Source organism: Rhea americana, unplaced genomic scaffold (assembly GCF_003343005.1).
Source record: "Rhea americana isolate MKP2758 unplaced genomic scaffold, rheAme1 scaffold_68, whole genome shotgun sequence".
Taxonomy (NCBI): Eukaryota; Metazoa; Chordata; class Aves; order Rheiformes; family Rheidae; genus Rhea; species Rhea americana.
This window is the reverse complement of record NW_028186845.1, coordinates 2078119-2098806: the sequence shown is the minus strand read 5'-3', so window position 1 is coordinate 2098806 and position 20688 is coordinate 2078119. Positions and strand designations below refer to the sequence as shown.

The 20688-nt window shown below is 36.5% G+C and overlaps 1 protein-coding gene across 1 annotated transcript in view; it reads right to left on the bottom strand.

Annotated features, from left to right (window-relative positions):
* Nucleotides 1-20687, bottom strand: part of SLC15A4 (solute carrier family 15 member 4) — a gene marked incomplete at its 5' end in the record, with an annotated part of 29899 nt that extends 9212 nt beyond the window's left edge. Inside the window, 6 exons of the mRNA XM_085321062.1 lie at nt 1442-1597; nt 4530-4698; nt 9692-9769; nt 10833-11001; nt 11831-12126; nt 20226-20687. Of these exons, the coding sequence (XP_085177188.1) occupies nt 1442-1597; nt 4530-4698; nt 9692-9769; nt 10833-11001; nt 11831-12126; nt 20226-20687 (1330 nt within the window). The remainder of the gene's footprint in view (nt 1-1441; nt 1598-4529; nt 4699-9691; nt 9770-10832; nt 11002-11830; nt 12127-20225) is intronic.
* Nucleotide 20688: the final 1 nt, after the last annotated feature.

The following is a 20688-nucleotide window of genomic DNA, read 5'->3' as shown; positions in this document are numbered from 1 at the left end:
TAGAAAAAGGCAAAAGCCACATTTTTTCTACTTGCCAAGCAGCCCAGCCACCTTGGTTTAATTCCTGACTGTGATGACAGTGGAATACATGTAATCAGAAATCTGACAGAGTAGAAGTTCTGTTTTTCATTGAGTGGGAAAAAAACAGCCCCATGTGACTGCTGGGGCTACCACCACCTGGGGCTACCATCTTGCAGAATCAGAGTATTTCAGTTTAAACCATTCTGTTTGCCGAGCATGAGGATTAAGACTAGTGTCATACAGGGGAAATGAAAACAGGAAATTCAGTCRTAAGGAATCTGAGGGAAAGAGCAATGTGCAATGCCAGTTTGAATGGATGATCTTCAAAGTTCAACATTCTGAACCAGTATTAAAATGCATTAGTAAGTAACTATAGTCAAGCAAGTACTACATGATTTTTAAGTCAAGTCACTGGAGTAGTAAGAGCAGCTAGCACTACAATTCTACGTAACATCAGAAAAGTGATCCAACAAATCTAAGACTATAGAAGTTTTCTATTCCTGGTACCTAGGCATTGCTCCCAAGCACCAAATRTATAAACATTGCACTAAGAGTCACAATCACATTTCACTTGTTTAATCATAATAATCCAGTGCTAGCCATACCACAGTGACACAAGATAAATTGCCTGTGCTTTCACTTTCAGCTTAAGATCAGCATGATCAAACAACTGTCCACATCATCACACAGAACAGTATTAAAAATCACTTATGTTTGTCCTAGAAAGGCAAGATTTGAACAGCGTCTCAGTTTTTCTAGTATCATGAAGTATTAAATAACTTCAGAAAAACTGGTTTATAAATAAAGCAGATAAAACTGYGCAAAAACTAGCTACTCTGTTATTAATATTCAATAAAAACTAATTGTTTTTAATATCCACAATTATTCTTATTTCAGAGGTGTAAGAATTCAAGTTACGCGAATTTGAACTGGTGATAAATCTTGCTAAGATAGTTTCTTCCTTCCCTTTTTCTCAAAAAGGTGTTTCCAAATACTGACTTTCTAAACTGTGAGCTCAGTTTTTAAACCACAAAATGATGAATGGCAAATTTTATTTTTAACTCTTGCAGGAGAATTCAGAGGAAACAACACAGCATCAAAACTATTCTTCCAAGCACAGTATTGAACAAGTATTTTGTTTTCTGCTAGGGCTGGTAAATAGCCACTGCTGACTGGATGACATGCAAACATTCTAGATGTTGTTCTTCTAGAAACTGAGTCATGAAAATAACTTTTCACATAGCCAGTTTTCAATTTTTTTAAAAAATGACACGTGCTTTGCCACTGCATATTTAGGTATTGTATTTGGAAACATTACAGCTTATTTATAATGATTTGAAAAGTAAATATTTATTTTCTGAGAACCCAACATTCATGTTAGATATGCAGAAGCAATTTTAAACACACACCAAAGACTTACCTGCTATACTCGCAAATATTTCACTGAATCCAATCAGCACATACTGAGGAATCTGCCACCATATTGGCAAATCTGCAGCATAGTATGTAACATTTCCAATTGTCTGATTAATTGTTTTAACCTTCACAATTTTCAGTCTGTTGCTTTCCAGAATTCCTATATGGGGTGGGGGGAAAAAAAATAGATTGACCTAAAATGCAAACACTGTTTCTTCATATTAAGAATTAAATTAGGATTCAGTCCTGCATGACTATTATAATTTATTAATAGGTGTATACATATTTCTTTATTTCCTAATCTAAACAATTTCAGACTACTTTTGCTATTATTATTTCAAGAAATAYAGTTCTTCTTCCACAGAATTACCATGATTATACTCTTACTTAGTAATTATACAAATTCTTAACCTTCTTCCAGGCAGATTARCTGAGAGCTTTCACATACATAGTTGTTTTTTAAAGACAATTCCTTTTTCACAAACTACAACCTTACAGTGTTGAATCACTGCATCTACAAGCATGATATTAGTAAACTAGGAATCATTTTGCCCAAATTAAAGTTACTTCCCTCACTTCTTTTTAGGTGACTGCTTCCCTATCTTATTTTTAAGAATCTTTTCTTAGCTCACCAGTGACCTCAATGCCCTACACTAAAATCTGAACTGTGAAAAGCTGATGCAACTAAAATAGAACTTGGTTTCTGGATATTTTGTTTTTAATATAGCTTTTAATTCAGTTTTACTCTAAAATGCTTAAAATATAAACAAAGCAGTACGATCAGCTAAGAGCTTGGAAAAAATTTTCATTCATACACATTCAACATGAAATCACCACACTTCAAAGCATCTAGTGATCCTTAATGTGTGTGACATTCTTCAAGACTTARGCAAATTTAACAGGTATTTAGCCCCCCAAAGGAGTGTAACTACATTTTAAACAAACTTTGCCATAAATTTCTCTCCAAAGCTGAATACTTCAGAAGCTCAAATCTATTGATTCTTGCTTAGACTCTGGTAGCGAAAAATTTCAGGTTTAATCTTACAATAATAAAAAAAAAATCTTAATTCTTGCTATAATTGTTTAAACTCTATAAATGAGGTATATTTTCCAGCTGAATAACCTTAAATACTGCTGCTCAGAATTTACAATAAAATGCATGAAGCACAACAGATGTTCATTAAATCTAATCAGTTGTATTCTCACACAGTTTATAAGATATTTAAAATAATATAAACAATCTAATAGGCAGCCTAAATAGTGTCCAGAACTAATGCTAGTTAAATAAGTAAGTTAAAATGGAAATATGGCAAAAATAAATCATTAAGATACTTCCAAGACTGCAAGTTAAGATACTAACATCTTCATACATTCCACATTTTAATCAGTATCTCTCTCTAAGGCAGGAATGTTTGGAAGTAATGTTGTACTTTAGGAATACTGAATTATGGTTTCTATAAATACCATTCAATGAGAGAATAAAGATGTTATGAAATATATAAATCAACAGAAGCTTCCTCTCCCTTAAGATAAGTGTATTTCCCTACACCCCAAAGCTGTTGCAATTGGAGCTCTCAGATTCATATTATGATGAATGGATGTTATGCTATTCCAATAGGTTAAACTTTCCAGCCAAATTGCAGGTAATTATTCCACTGACCAAAGAATTCACCATGTCAGCTTGTGCTGTGAAAGAGTTGGCAAGGAGCAAACCAACAGAATCATGCATCACATTTGTAGGTGAATAGTTAACAAAAAATTGATATTTTAAAGAATTCTGCTATATGAAATCATTCCCCAAGTCAGTTATGATAGCTGAATATGCTTTTTTTCAGTACTAATATAGACATATATTGCTGGTTTTGAATTCACTTATAGATTGAGCCAGCAAGATCTATGTAAAAAGCTGACATTTAAATGTTTTACATTATCTTCCTGTGCTGGTTGCAGTGTGTCCTAAGTGACAYGGAGTAAGAGACACATTCCTATTTTAAGTTTCAGTGACTTTGCCATAAGAACTTTACTTGTCCACATACAAAGTGACCTTGGCCTAATAAGGTAATTATCTCTCTCATTGAGAGAAATCTTAATAGCTCAATAAAATGTCCCTCTCTGTAAAATACAGGAGATTACAAGTGCTGAAATTAATTTATATAATGCTATAATGCTTTATCAATATGTTCATTATAGTGATACTAGATGAAAGCTACAGGTTCTATGAAGCATTGCTGAGATGTTCAGTTCCACTTCAGCAGYGCTTAAAAACTTTAAATCATCTCAAATGCAGTTGATTTATGGTTTGAACAGAGATGCCATCTTTTTCCTTTCATGCTAGAGCTAAGCTATTTTACACTAGAATAATTCCTAAACATTAGGGAACATTAAGGTAGAGAAGAAAAAACCCAGAGTGGGAGRAAACTTCAGTAATAACCCAGCTTTATTACTTCACATAAATGGAAAAGATTTTAGGTAGAATTTTGCTTAGATAATATTTGGAAGTCAGACTGTATGAAGGTATATAYTTATTTCGGAATATCTTTGTTTTTCAGGATAAGTAAATTTTCAATTTCCAGATAAATGGTCGATAAATCAGGCAACAGACTTCTGTATTACAATAAATTTTATTTTATGTAGACTAAAGGCTTCACAWTCAAATGCTGGACACTTTGTTCAGGCAACTCAAGCACTGATCAATGAAGCTAAAGCCTAGGTTGAAAAAACATGGTCATAAGACGAATAATTCCTCTAGATGAGGCATACGAAAAAACCCACTGGTAGCTGTGTATGTCAAAGTGTAAGCCCCTGGAAACCTTAACTAACAAGTTTATTTTAAAAGGTATAGTCACACTCTTATTCAGGCAGAAAATATGCTCGAGTTCTATCACCGCCCAAAAAAAAGCTTAATATTACTTTGTGTAAAAGCTTTCATTGTGGGGAATGCATCCACACTGCTGCATTCTAAAAACTCCTTGCAAAGGATTCTTGTATAATCATGAACTAGTGTGTCAGGCATTTCTTTTTAAAAAAAAAAACACTATTGCAAGTAGCTAAAGAAATAACTATGTAAGTAGATCTCAAAGCTGTYTTCTTACCTGCAGCAAATGCAGAACACATCACAAAGAACATTCCAACTGCAATCCTCTTCAGTGAGGATGGGAGCAAGCCGTTCCTCTTTAAAACTGGGTCTACCAATTTATCTTTTAAGGGTATTAGGATCAGAATAAGCACTGCATCAAACATAGTCAACCAGGCAGCTGGAAACTGAAAGGGTAGATGACTTAAGTTAGCAATTTCATACTTAAAGGTTGATTTTTATTCTTCCTTAAGAAAGGGAAAAATGTAGTATTTTGCATAAAATACTGAGATTCAAAGCAAATTGAAGYGTAGTGATAGACCTTAGAAACTGAGTAAAATACGAGCGTGTACACGCTGAGGAAAAACAAACACTCAAACACTCAGGTYTGCCATTTACTTTGGCAGTCCATAATTACGTTAGCTCAGAAGCACAAATGATTCCTCACTGTAGTAACTCCAACAGGATTGCATACTCCCACTTCTGAGATGCATCTCCAGCTGTGCTGAGTTTTTTTAGGAGCTTTCTACTGGGACTGAACAACATCAAACGTTCAGAGCAAAAAGAACATTGGTTCCCTCCACTAAACCAAATAATACTGCGTATGGAGTTTGAAGGAAAACAAGGAGTAAGAAATTATTAGGCAGATGAAAAGAGTACTCCCTGATAACAACATGCAGAAGTCAGCAGAGYTGTTTTAAAAAGGATTTGACATGTCATCACCAAACTGACCAGAGTAAGAATGTTATCAAAGAGAGTATCCCAGCAAGTAGGCTGCTGTTTGTTCCTAGAAAGGCAGACATTCACCAAATACAGATACGCGCCATCAGGAGCGTGCTTTAAGCCTACCAAAAGGCTATCGTAGCTAGCTGGCAGTCAGGCAAAACTCTAGAGCAAGCTCAGTCTGCAAGGCCCCCATACGATCGCTATCTCTGTATTATAAGGAGAATGGCACTTACTGGTCAAGTGTCATAATTATATGAATGCTTCTAAAAATTATTTCCAAGTTTCAGATGGCTATAGTTTAGGTTTGTATTCTGAACTATTGCTGGTTAAAACAAAAATTAAATAACTGATTGAAGCTATGTTGATTTCTTTTTGAAAAGACAGGCGTTAGTATCATCTCAACATTTGTTTTTTTTTCATACATTTTAAAATTTAATTGAAAAATCACTGTTTTAGGAATTTTTCTGCCATTAAGATTCACTAGTCATAGAACACCTGTCTGAGGAATGACTGATTGCGCCACTCAAATCTAGTAAATAAAATTATGCATAATATCTAAATGAATATACACTAAGATGTGTTTTTAAAGACATTCAAAGTCAATATTAATGGCATATAGGTCAGGAAGTGATTTAATAGAATTAAATATTCCCTACTTGTTTATTTTGCTTCCAGTGACGTATCTACTCTGACAGGGTTGCACATCATTTCTATTCTAGTCATGAAAAATACTTAATAGCCAGGTGCTGTGGATCTTTTATTATTAAGTTTAGCACTTTTCATAAGTATGCTACAGAATAGTGGAAACAGTTTTAGTAACGTAACACAAAATTAAATTTAAATTAAATTATACTCGTCAAACGAACAAAGAAAATTGTGTAATACATTCACCTTTTCTCATTTGCAAGACTCAGCAATTCACAACAAGATTTCCGTCTTTATGAATGAGACGATTTCTACCAAGCTTTACGATATTTGTGATAGTTATGATATTTAACCTGTTCCATGCTGGTAAAGTAAGACAAGGCAGGGAGAGTTCTAAAAATGTTCTCTGTAGAGAAAGGAGGATTTTTTTAACTCCATTTAGAACACAGTCGTTGTGCTTTAGTATTCATATCACTTTGAATTTAGATACTCAAAGGACAAATACTGCTTGATCTGTGTGTTTCAGGTGAAGGGAAAAACCCAAGATTAGAACAGATGGATGTTTTCTAGCGATTACCCTGGGGCCTGTGGCATACTAAAGCTAAGGCCACGGTAAAACCACCTTCTCTTAGAACTACAGATCTCAGCCACTGTGAACAGCTCAACAGAACTTGCCCTCAGCCTCTGACATACGTGTGCATGCACCTCGCACTGCAGATCAGAACCCTAATTTACTGATCAGTTGTAATCACTCCACCATGACTGAGACAACGATGAATTGCATGAAAGTTAGGCAAATATGAATCTGTAGTTCATCATAATCCAAGCAGGAGCTTGCACTTTCACAGGAGTTTCCACCAAAAAGACCAAGTCTTTCACTGATACCAAGCCATATCCACATTAGACTTTGTTGAAGTCTCCAACTAGCATTAGCACATGTATGTGCAGCAGGTTGGCCAGTGGCACCATTTTTTTTAGCAGCTTCCTGCATGCTGATGTGCTGTGACAAGGCAGCAGTTATTAAAAATCTGATTTTTTTTTGCTGTACATTAGAGCTTTGATTGCAGTTCTCCAAAGAACCCAAGCTCATAGTTAAAGAATCTCAAGAAGTTAAGGTGATGATGACTTCTCAGAATTGCAAACAGAACTGAAGTCATTCTAACCTCTCCTGAATGTTTCCCCACTATTTCAATATCATGGATTTGAAAACAGAATAATCAGCTTATCTGGTTACATGAAAATATTCAGCAATTTGATACATAAGGTTATGCTTAGCAACCTTCACATACATTCACAAATCCACAGTGGATTGTTCCTAGTTGGTTAAATTTTTGCTTATTTTGAAAGATATAGCAAATCTTTAGGCTATTTCTCTCCCGCTTCTATTCACTTTTTCCCTTACCTCAAATCTCACACCAGTATTAACTTGTGTACAGTTTATACAAAGACTTATTTGCTTATTTGCATAATTAGAATGAAGGATGCAGAAATTTTTGTCATTGCTGAATTTGATAGGAAGGAACAGAAAGAACAAATGCCTCTGGCACGGCTGTACTTCCATTCACACAATCTAATCACTGTCTTTTTTTTATATATATATATTATATACACAAACATACATATATTTCACTCTTCATATCAAGAGGAAATATGTCTTTATTAGTATTAAGCAGAGATACATAAAGAGTTTAAAAAAACCCTAGACCTGATGAACGACAATGCTTCTTATCTAAAAATCTGTATTCTCCTTTCCTACCTCAAAGTGTTTAAATTTTGAGAAAACAAAGTAGTCAGAACTGCTCTACGTACTACCTACATAACGTAGGGATGCAGCTTAGCATTCTTCAGGTGGACATATACCAAGGAAGATGACAAAAATCAAATAAACCTATTTGATCTTTGTTGTTAATGCTTTGAGATGACAGCAAAGTTATTTCAAAATAAAATAGTACGAACAGCAGAACTGATGCAAAGCAGAAAAAGGAGCCAGTCATTGTTATGCATGATAGAAAAATCATTATTTAAAAAGTATCAAGACAGACACTAGGATTATTTTTCCATTATCCTTGCCTCAAATTCTGCATAATTTAAGTAAATGCCAAATACAAGTGAAATAATTTTTAAAGCCACACTTTTAAGTTAGAAAAAGTGGTCATGTGGCATTAATGCCATTTAAAAGCCTTTTCAGCTAAAGCTAACAATGAAAACCATTACTTATTGGAAATAATTCAGTTAAATATAATGCTCTACTTACAGGTAAAAAAGAACTCAAGCACCCAGAAGGTGGTGAGAAAAATTCAGTTTCATGGCTGAAGCTCTATATTTATTTCTGAATAATAAATATTCAGACTGGAACTATGGCATGTATTTAGGATCATCAAGGCAGAGATTTGTACAAAAGATTCTTAAGTATTTTAGCATATTAATTTATACCTCTGCAGCACTCATTTGCAAAAAAGAAAAACACAGTAACATGTTTCTATGCTTAGGCTTTCAGAAAATGCTGACTACGATGATCACCTCATACTCATTAGTTCCGCAGACTATTTCTATGAAGTCTTATATGTGCTTAGAAAAAAGAAAATTCACTTCTTTAATCCAACAGTGACAAAGTTCTAACAAGCCATTTATGTGGCTCATAATAACAGAAAAAAATCCTATGAGTCCTCTCTCATGAGCAGGCTAGAAAGAAATATGAAAGGCTATATTAATGAAAAGGGCAAAAAGGGTTACATATCAAGGAGTAAAAACCATAAATATGGAAATTAAGTATATGCCAGAGAAACAACTCAAGTGTGGTCCAAGCTTAAAATCAATGCAACAAAAAGAGAAGCCTCTAATTAAGATGTTTTCCTTTTCAAAGTTTCTATTTTTAAATTATCATGCAACTTAAACACCACAAAACTGAACCTTGAAGTTGCAATGGCTTTCAGTGCCCCAAAGCTATGCAAAATACATGCATAGATCTAGAACAATTGAGGAAATTTGCTTTAGCTACTAATATTGATGGCATCCATTTAATTGAAGGAATCTCAGACTAAATTTTCTTTAGTTTGCTAACTGTGTAAAAACATGTAAGTAGGATTTAGAGTTTGATAACAGGTTGGTTTAGCAGGCTCATTTAGGCAGTATTGCTAATATCCATTAAACCTTTAGCTACGATTCAGGAAAAGCTCACTCTCGAGCAAGCTCAAAGAAAAATTAAGTACAAGCATTTTTTATTTTTCTTTAAAAAAATTACAGCAATCCTGCCTTATTGATACCACTAATTTTAATAGAAGAAATTTAATTTTAAAAGCACATTTAGTAAACCTATTAATAATTTATACTCATAATTTTTGTTTTTATTTCTCAGAACCCATTCTGCAACTACAGGATGCATTGATTCAAGGTAATGTGATTATTCATCAACTAGTATAAAGTTACAAATATAACTCAGATTCTAGTTTTGCAAATACTAATGTTTCCATTAAGAATGGGTACTCCTACTAAGTTTGTAGGATGCTCACGTAAATACAACTTTGCAAACTTAGGACATAATAATTTAAAAGCTTCCTTCAAAGATTATACTTTGTGCATTGAAGAGCAAAGATGCTCTTAATTAAGGCAGCAAATGTTATCCGAGTACATTCAAAGCAGGATGTTGTGAACTCTGTATATTAGTAGAAATGCCAAAATCTCCGTGTTATGCCTCATGCTTCAAACACGCAGTCATTAGTGCCTGTAACCACTGATTCCCCTTAACCACTACCTTGACCACTACCTATTTCAACTAAAAAAACTGATTTTAAAGTGTTTTGTCCTACTTACTGTATGAGTGGAGTTGGTGTCATTTGATATTTCAGGAATTTTCAGATGAAGACTTTGCAATACATAGGTTGTCTGCATCTAACATTAAGAAAGATGAGTTGACATTACTTATACCAGTCATACTGAGAGTTTTACAAGAGGTTTACACATTTTTAATCATTAGCAAATACTATACCAGAGGTAAAGTACTAATATTGCAAAACAAAAGAAAATTGCTAGAACATTATGACCTTGTTTTAAGCCCTAAATTTATCTTTACTAAAAGCACAAGGAACCATTCATGTGACTTTAAGCACAATTTCCAGATTTTTACCCTAAAATAATTGCTATCCAAATTCATCCCACTAAAACAGAGGAACTAGAAAATAATTAATTAAAATGAAATCTAGGCCACTTGAACTGACCTATTGGAAGATTAAACAAAGCATAATGTTTAAGATATGTTAATTTGCACAACTGTTAGTTTTAACTAACAGCTAATTTAATTTTAGTTTTTTAGTTATTTTACTTCATTAATTAATTATCAAGTCAAAATATTGATTTTTTGGAAGTATTCTTAGTAACCATTTTTCCTCTCTCAGCTTCATGGGATTCTTCATACTTATGAAAAAGACCCAGAAAAATGTGAAATTAGATACTTTGGGAATACTGCTAAGCTAATACTACCACTATTAAGCTACAGCTTTTCCCAACTATTATATCGAAGAAATGAATGAAGTTACCATTACTCAGTATTATTTTTCCTACCATAATTTTATTAAAGTGACTTCTGAGATGCAGCCTCAGGTGTGTGAAAGGAAAGGAATTAATGTTATTGACTACACGAGTATTAAAGAAGTGAAACAGTCAGTAACAGAGCTCTGGAAAATCTTGTTCAATACCCATCTTCTCTACAATCCCAGGTACTGAATGCTAAGTGTAACTTTACAGAACACTTCCCCTTAGAAAACTTTCAAAAATTTCCTCCAGCTTACTGCTCAGGGAAGAGTTATATTTACAACCTAGGCTCAGAACTGCAGCTAATGATAGTGCCCCTAGACCTTCCAAATGCAGTTGAGAGAAGAGGAAGTTGTGGCCCTTATGTTTGAAATTCTATTTTTAGACACGCAAAAGAAAAAGTTAGACATTTGTAAATACTCACTTGAAAATATACTGTCCAGTAAGGTATCAAAGCCAAAAAGACAGGGATAATCTTGACAAGAGCTTTCACGTCTTCTACTTTATCTTCTCTGAATGGGCCTCCACGAGACAACTTGGCCATCTCAAACAAGCTTTGCTTGCGAGGCTGTTGAAGTACTCCCTGGCCTTCACTTTTGAAAAGTTTAGAACATTTAGTTAAACAACAACAAAAATCAACTTAACTGGTAACCTTGTAACACTTCTTTTTATTACGAAAAGCTCATGCATTTCCATAGTAAGACTTATCTTTAACTGTAAAACAACTAGGCCAGAATGGATCAGTAGTGGGTGAAAGCAGAAGCTGAAATGTTTCATTGTAAGTTTCCTAATTTCCCATCCTCCCCAACATATAGATAGTTAAGCACTGCAATATGCAAAACTTAGAAACAGTATCACAAAAGATAGGTTATTCTAAATGATCGAAGTATTTTATAATCTCAACACACAAAATCCCACAGCAGGGGAGGTTCTCTTATCATCTACAGTGGCTACATCCAGCCACCAATACTCCACGGGCATCTCTTAAGAGCAGGGGAACCCATCGAGCCTCTTAAAACATTAAAGATTGATGATAGTGTGATGATAGTTAAAATCAACAGGTTTTAAATAAACATACCTAAGCAGAGAAGAAAGTTGACTAATGATTAAAAACAGCATACTTAGGAAATGTTCTACTTCCAGTGATTCTGGACTAGCAGGACATGGCATTCAAATGAAAACAGTACACTTGATCTCGCAGCACAGAGATCCAGTGATCTCACAATGTTTCTCTTTTTCATCCCAGAACTCCCAGAATATGTCTCCAGGACTCCAATTGTGAAGTTCCAGTTCTCAAATCAAAACTGCATATTCTAGTATGTTCTCTAGAATGACTTACTGCCAGCTAGTTTGAATAAATTAGTTTCAATTCTTAGGCTGATTCACTGGAATTCAGACTATACAAAAGAGCTCTTTACAAACCTATTAGTTGAATGCTCCACATGTCTCTTTCTTGAGCAACAAGAATATGCGAGAATTTTAAACATGTCTGTGAAGGCACTACCATCAGGTGGTTTTGTGATGAAGAAACTCTGACCACATAAGAAAACCATGAATGAAATCCCAATGCAAACTGTTGGGATGCTATATCCAATAACAAAGCTCACGTTCTGTTGAATGTATGCAATGCCTCCCAGAGAGAGAATAGCTCCCAAGTTAATGCTCCAATAAAACCAATTAAAAAATCTTCTCGTGGCTTCTGGACCCCAATCTTTGACCTGAAAAAGATTAAAAACAAGTTATCAATTTCTGAACAAAATGTTTATTAGAATTCAATCAACCTACAATGCACTGAAGAGCTTAGGTCTAATTTACAGTCATACTAAAATGATTCAAGTGTTTGGGGTTTAGCACAGTATTTGATGAAATGACACTGTACTGAGCTTCCCCATTACATCAATGACCTTCTAGAAGTTCAGTATTTGCATATAAAAGTTATCCAAGACTAAACTACACAGCTACCACAGAAACACAGTTATTATTTCTGCTGCATTATATCTCATTTGGTCATTTCTCTAGAGAAAGTTCTCTCAAATTATTGCCCCACAAATCCATACAGAAGTTGAAATAACATTTTTTTTTAGTAGAGAAGTTAAATTATCTAAAAAAAATGCATTACTAGTATTGCAACAACTGTTGCTTCCAGTTGAATACATGTAACAGTTACTGTATTCCACTTTCAAAGTCTCAGATGATTATTTGGTGATTAAAGCACACATTTTCAGTTCTAGTTGCTCTCATTAGAACACAAACTGAAGACCTGCCATTCTGATCTTTTTTAAAAAATAGAAATTAAATTCAGGTTGCTTGAGATACCACAAGGCCCCAGTAAACATTAGCCTTTCTATCAAATCAGCACTGTTTATAATGCCTTTTTTCCTGCTTGAATTCTATCTCAATGTCTCTCCAGTCAAACTAAAGACATCGCTGGTTTACAGAATTTGTCCTGTACAAGCTACACATTCGATGTTGCCTACTATAAGTAACGCTATGGTTTGTGATTAAGTCACAGAAACTCAGTATAACTCATAAGATATGTGTATAACTCATAGGATATAATGTAAGAAGAATTATACAAGCTGAAATTTGAAATACATGAAGATCAACTTGTCTGCAGAAGAATCCCTAACACCCTGTTTATCACTGTTTTATGACCAAAAGTCCATTAACAGCGACTAGTGAATCAGTGGTATGTGCCAGTCTTGCTGAGTAAGCTGTTTTTTGATTTCTAGTTACAAATTTCCCTTCCTCATTTGCCTGACCTTCAAAAGATTCACGTTTACTTTGTAATATAGAAAGCAAGCTATGTCTGGAAATGCATTTTTAACATTGTCAGTTCTGATTTCAGGTTTCTCAGCTGATGCCCAAACCCATCTGTATTATTTAACCAAGATTAACAAAAGAAATATTAGAGCATCTCTTTGTATGCATAGTTAATAGCATTGTTAGGCATTCAAGTTTGTCTGTTAGCATGTCAAATACAAACTCAAAGCCTAAATCCAGGGAATTCTCCCCTGCAAGTTTTAAACTTTGTACTCCTTCTAATCTTAATAGTCACCATGCATGTTTTCAGTAGTCTATCAGCCTTATAAATCCCAAAGGGCAGCAGGGCATTAGCAAATAACTGCATGATAAACAGAATGCTCCAACTTCTATGAAAAATTAGCAAACTATTTTATTAAGTTTCCATTTCCTCATCATGAAATCATTTCTCTCATCCTTACTGCAAGCAGATGACTTTGCATCCTGTCTTAGACATGAGCAAGCTCATTTGTATGTGAAGAAAAGCAGGAAGATTAAAACAAACTTTGATAAAGAAAACCTCTAAGAGCAGGCTTGCCCCCCACCTTACTTCCACAGACCTCTGTGGTATCCTCCTCTTAGTCTTTTCAAAGCTAGGAAGCTGTGAACTGCGTAGTGATTCCTTGCAAGGAAACCATTGACCACATCTGTGCCCCTTTTCTGAAACTTCCCTCCCCTTCTCCTGTATGCTTTCTGAAATAGAGTGACCAAAAGGGAATACAATGTTCATGAGACAAAAACACCACAGACTTACAGTGAAAAGAATCCATTTTCTGCTTCATTATACATGCACTAAAAATCAAATCACAGCCATGTCTGAAATTCCAGTATGGCATTTTATTGACCAACATTAACAACTGTTAATAAAAAAATCACTCTGAACTGGCTGATGGAGTATCTGGTCAAAGTGAAAGAGCTACAAACACATCTCCATAACCACAACCAGAAAATGCAATAAAGTTAAATGGGAATCTTTGTACTTCCTTTCAAACATTGGATTGGTTGTCTAAAATATTAACTATATTACATTTACAGAGGACTACCTGAAGTTTCCCTCTGCTGGCTATTACTTGAGCTGTGTGAGAACATAAAATAATTTGTTTACTCTCATCATAAGTGTTAATTGAACTGACAACAAATATTTATTTCATAGAAAGCTATCTCTTCTCTTACTAATACTGTAGATGCTACATTTTAATAAGGGATCAAAAAGGAGAAAACTATGTTGGAATGTTATTTTTCTAATTGGGTACAAATATTTTTCACAATATGCTCCCTTTCTTCTGTATCCTTGCATTATTTTCAATCATTCAGGCAGAAAGAAAAATTTATCACTCCCTCTGCTCAGTTTCCTCAGTGTTCAAGCACAGCAGCACTCTCCTTGCAGTACTGGCTCCACCGGCTTCATTACATTCTCAATGACCTACTGGTGGCTGCAGTAGGAGAGCAAATGCRCACAAATAGTACAAGATGGTGTGGATCCTGGATCGAATTTGTCCTACGGGCTAAAGGTTCCACATCCCTGCACTGAAAGTTAAAATTGGTACACTTGAAAGATTTTGTTCTCATTACAACAAAATAACTACATACCAGTAGTAGTGCCTAACAGATATGAAAAAGGTCACCTTCCTACATTTAGCATCGTTTGGTCAAACTCCTTACATCAGACCAACATCAGTGAAATGCCACAGCTGAAGTGCAACGCTTCCAATCACTAAATGAGAGCACTGTAGTCGACTGTTTCAAAGATGCCCCGACTCAGATGAACACAAGCAAATATCTAATACACATAATTTAACTGTTCTAAATAACATACTCCTGCTTTCCAAATGAATTCAGATTCAGACATTTCCATAGAATATGCCAGTGTTCAACAGCTTTAACTTATTCAGTTCAATTTCAATTGCATAATATCCAGTGCTGAATCTCCAGGCAACCACCATGCATTCTTCAAACCTTTCACACCTTTTTTTCCCACTAAATGGGACTCACACTAAGCCTACTAAGGAACAGTCCAGTGGTGCTTCTACTTTAATAAAAATACAGAATGACCTASCGTCCTGAACAAGCAGCATCTCAATTACTCTAAATTTTCCTSCTTTAAATTATATGGCAAATCAGTTAAAAAACAAAACAAAACAAACAACARCAGCAGCACCAAACAACAGAACAAAAGGAAATGAGGAACTCTTAGTGGTGTGGCCACAGCTGCATGGTCCAGATGTCATTGTTGCCAGCATACAGGTGCCCAGACAGGCTTCTAAAGAGGAAATAAAACAACCTTCGTATTTTCAAGACAGCTAACATGACTTTTTTTTTTTTTAATCTAACCTAAACCCTGATTTTTCTGCAGTACAAAAGGGTGTTTTCTTGATCATATAGTAACTATCCTGTACGTATAAGGACTACAGTTAATCCAAAACTAAAAAGAAACAACAAAAAACAAACCTTCAGTTTTATGAGTGGAATATACAGAGCAATGGATTTCAAAACAATCAAGGAAGCAGTCTCAAAACCCACYATTCTTATACATAACAGTTATACTAGACTGATTAGGATCTGATGATATGCAGTTACCACCAGAGTTTTCATGCTAAGGAATCCTGAATGCCAGGAACAACTACATTATGGGAACTGTGTACTCATTAGGTTTTTACAACCATTTTCAGCAGAGGACACACCACCTGTGTAACTGCCACACAACAGTCTCAACCAATTTAGGATATGAGGTTAACATCTTACCCTTCCACAACCATAACAAAATTCTAAATGCAGTAAAACAAAGAAAAATAAAGAATAACTTTGGTCTTCAGTTACCAAACCAGATGAAAAATATCTGATCAACAGCAACTCCAAAGCATAGCTGCCCCGAAAATTAATACCTAGACAGATSACTTGCTGAATTACTGCTCCCCTAGATTTTTCAACAGAATCATCTTTCCTAGGAGATGATCCAAATACCAAGACCAAGTCTTAACAGCTAGACACTAAATGAAATTACAGAGCTTAAATATTAGGATTCTATTAGAAAGATTCTCCAGATTTTTATGTAAAGTGCCAGGAATCTATACAAACATCATTGCTTCTTCATAACATATTATGTGCTTAGATGCTTTGCTTTGTCACAATGTAATTTCCTAGCTTTCTACATTTATTTATTATATTTAGTCTTAGAGAAGAAATCCCATGGATAACCATTTATCTTTGCCATTTCTAGAGTGAAACAAACTTGAAAACTTTTCCATATTCACATTTATCTGAATGGATCAGGAARCTAATCAGAAGCAACGCTGCTATATGAGAAACAAATTGTTTCTCAAGGATCTGAATTTTGCATTGACAAAACAAGTAATTCTTAACTAGTGCCTAGCACAGCGTTGTGACAGCTGATTTCTGACRTCATCTTCTAATGATCTCAAGTATTTCCTAAACCACAACATTTCAAAGTTCCCAGTATGTCATCACCTTCCTTCTCTCCCTCTTCACATCATGACAGATCCAAATATTTGATCTCCTGTTTTAATTCACACAAAAGGAAAAGGAAGGTTTTTAAAAAGTTATTGACATGACCAGTTTTCATTTGTTCCTGCAATTGACTGACAGTCACAAATGACAAATGGAAAAAACAGCCCCAAATTTATCCCAATCAACTATGCAACTAACCACACAAGACACCAAGGATAAAGGCCAGGAAGCTTGCCCTTTTCCTTAAGTCTACAAAAGAAGGAGGAATAAGAACAATTTTCAGCAGCAGTTTTCGAATTCAGAGTTCAGATCTGTTCCATCACTACAGGCACCATTTATTCTTTGAAAGTCCACCTGGAGAGAGCTCAGTAACAGATTTACACTATACTACTAAGTAGCTACATAATTTCAAATTGTTATACTAAAAATTGGCCAATTCACATTTGCAGTTTGTTTCCTCTCACTACTCTCATATTTGTAAAAACAAAAACAGGTTAGTACTGCACATGTGAATGCCCCGACTTCAGTTTTCAGACTGTGATATGGAAACTCTTGGAGGTCCACGGTCTCCTTCTTAGAAAGTTCAACAACAACATCAACAACAGTAAGCAAAGCTGCAGTCAGTAGGCTTATTTTCTTTTTACAACCCTCCCCTTACCCCCGCCCCCATTCTTCCCCAGATGCTGGGAAACTTCAGTTTTATGAATCAAAAAAAGGCTGAAGAACACTTTAAAGCCATCTTTATACCAGAAATGTGTGCAAGTGTCCTGCTCCGGTAAAGCTACTGTAAAATCAACAGTTTTAACAGAGCTAGAAGAGTTTTTGCAGTTACAGACTGATAGATTTAATGACTACAATAGCATTTTAAAAAGGAGAAATACTGCGGTTAAGACTAGCAATATATATTCACTATATATAAACCCAAACAGATTTGTGTATAATTAGAGCAATGGTTATAGCTGATAYTAGATCAGTAATCTACCGCTACTGATTCTAATCTTGGCTATAAGGYTGAAGCTAAACCAGCTTTCATAATAAAGGGATATAGTCATATTGTGTCCCAACTGTAGAAAGTCACAAACTGCTGCATAGGAGAACAGGAAATGACTGCAAAGGCTTGCACTTGAAAGGGGAACTGGAAAGTGCCAGGTTTTATATATATCACATGCTTATAAACACTATTCTGAGAACCATGAGGTTCAGATTTAGATCAGCATGTTGGATCAATTTGCAGCTTTTAGAAAAAACACTCTTACTTATGAACATAATTAAGTAAAGCTAGTTTATAACTAGTTCGCAACAGCTAGTTTTTGCTGAACTGACTGTCAAAAGTTATTCAATACTCAGTCACTTGTAATAATATTTCTAAATGCATCTGTTTAACAGAAATTAAGAAATTACATCTTTTTAACTACAGAAAAAATACTAGAAGTCAGTTTCCGGTTCTCCAAACTTACAGCGATTCTTTTCTTCTAAGTACAAAAATCTTCATTAAATTTAGGTTCTCTGCCCAAGTTATAGATTATCAGTTAAAACCGAAAAGATTAGATGGTATTTCTTAAAGAGACTTGCAATAAAATGCAATTAACAACATCTGAAAACTGGCTTATGTCAGCTAAAGCGCGTGATATACAATTCATAGTATTTCCCTCTGTTTGGTATTTAAGGGAAAGAGGACAAAGCTTATCAGCACAGATCCAACCAAAGCACGTTTGCATTGAATGCTGGCCTCTCAAGAATGCAATTCTGGAACACAGACTTCATTCTCAGCAAGATATATCCACCTACCCAGCACTGTGCTACATTCCTATGCAGGGAGAAGCCACCCAAGAGAGCCCAAAAGTACGCAACAAGGTAAATGGTACGCTGTAATGTATTTAACAATAGATAAGCCAGCAAAACAGAAAAGGAGAAAAATCCAGTCCTCAGCAGAGCAATACTGATTATTAAGAACCAGAAAGAAAATTTATTCTGCTTCACCCTACATAAATCAATGTGAATTATCTACAACACTAGCCAAAAACTGCTTTCAATGAAATCCAGGGGGAAAAGCCTTAAAAAAAAAAAAAAGAAAGAAAGAAAGAAAGAAAAAGTAGCTACAACAGCTACATTTCCATTGGCAATGGTTCTTCTTTTACTCTCCTTCTGCCATTACTTATCTCTTACATTTAATGTTCATAAAGTGTTTTGAAGATAAGCAGTCTGTTTTGAAAAACAACTTACAAGATAAAGTTATATTAAAGCTATTTCACTTGATGGGCTTAYGCTGGCTTAAACAGAACCAATACACAATCCTAGGCTATAATCATGTTTTACATTTATATACTACCTTTCACCCAGAACTCCAGAATTTATAATATGTGAAATGCCAAAGAATGACAAATGTAAACTGCACAACAGAGAATAGAGGTCTGTTTGGCAAGGACGCTGTGGTAGATCCTACCTCTCACAAAGAATTTCATGGCATTTCTAATAGCTGCACTAACCAGAACTCAATGGGCCAGTAAATAGACATGTAACTGGATTAGAGATATTTTCCCTGCTTTGTCGCCAAGAACTGTTCAGTTAGGAAAGCTTCTCAGTATCTAAGCATCTGAAATTGTCAATCTGTAAAGCAGAAATTTTACTCCAATTCAACACCTACAGTCAGCGTGCTGTATTACTTATCTTAAGATTGTAAAAACCATATGCAGTAGCACACACCAGGTGACACTTAATTGTGAGCTGTGTGTCAAATAGTTTCTATGAAATCACCTGGTTCCGCAGCGATGGTCCAATGAGCGATCTCACTGAACTGGATCCAAATAAGGTCATTTGACAGGACATGTCCTTATGAGCGCAGGGAAATATCTACCATGCTGAGAGCACCTTCCTACCCGTCATCTGCAGCAACATTTACCCACACAAAAACATCACTCAAGGGTGYAGCCCAGCATACATCTACTATGTTGAGAGCACCTTCCTACCCATCATCTGGAGCAACATTAGCCCACACAAAAACATCTCTCAAAGGTGCAGCCCAGTATACAGAGGCTACCTTGAGGCTAGAATAGTGTTTATCTGTCCTATGTTTATCACAGAAGGATGGTAAAAACCTCTGACCACAGCCCTAGAAGGCCCATTCTGTCCCTGTCAAAACTAAAGCATGTATCAGATATTTCACCTGATCAGCTCTGAGATCCAATTAACTGAGTGCGAGCTCTGCAACAGGGGATATTTAACAATCTGCCCAGCAGCTATGAAGCATTCAGCCCCGCTCCTCAAGACTGTGACAGCCTCCGCCAAATCAGGCGCCGCGCCTAAGGCAGAGGTGCAAGGAGACCAGGGGTCGCGAGGGATCGGAGTTCACCCRGATGCCGAGGTTACAGCTAGCAGAGCACAGCTCGCCGGCCTGTGCCACGCAGGGGACCAGGCCGGCGCCCTCCGAGCCCCCCGCRGCCCGCAGAGCTGTCAGCGCGCTGCCCGCCCCACCCAGGCAACCCGGCGTGGACGACACTCGTCGCCCGGCCCAGATCTACCCCCGCAGACCACGACGGCAACGATACTTGACCTGGTCCGCCCCGAAAGGGGTGATGTTGGCCTTGACCGACCCGACGCCCAGCCCCACGAGGACCAGTCCCACGAAGGTGGCGGCGGCGCAGTAGCGGGTGGCTCCCACCTGGGAGCAGGGCGCCGGGGTGGCGTTGGCCGCCGGAGAGGAGCAGTTCTCCACGGGCGACAGCGGGATGTCCCCGCAGAGGCCCTGGCGGGTGTGCGGCGCGGCGATGACGGGGAAGGCCAGCATGCCCAGCAGGTAGAGCGCCATGCTGAGCAGGATGGTGCCGAACTTGCCCAGCAGAGCGTCGGCCAGCCAGCCGCCGAAGGGCGACACCAGGTAGGTGATGCCCATGAAGAGCAGCAGGGCCTGGCTGGCCTGCGCCCCCTCCCAGCCGTAGGGAGGCCCGTTGAGGAACAGCACCAGGTTGGAGGTGATGCCGTAGAAGGCCACTCGCTCCAGCAGCTCGGCCAGCAGC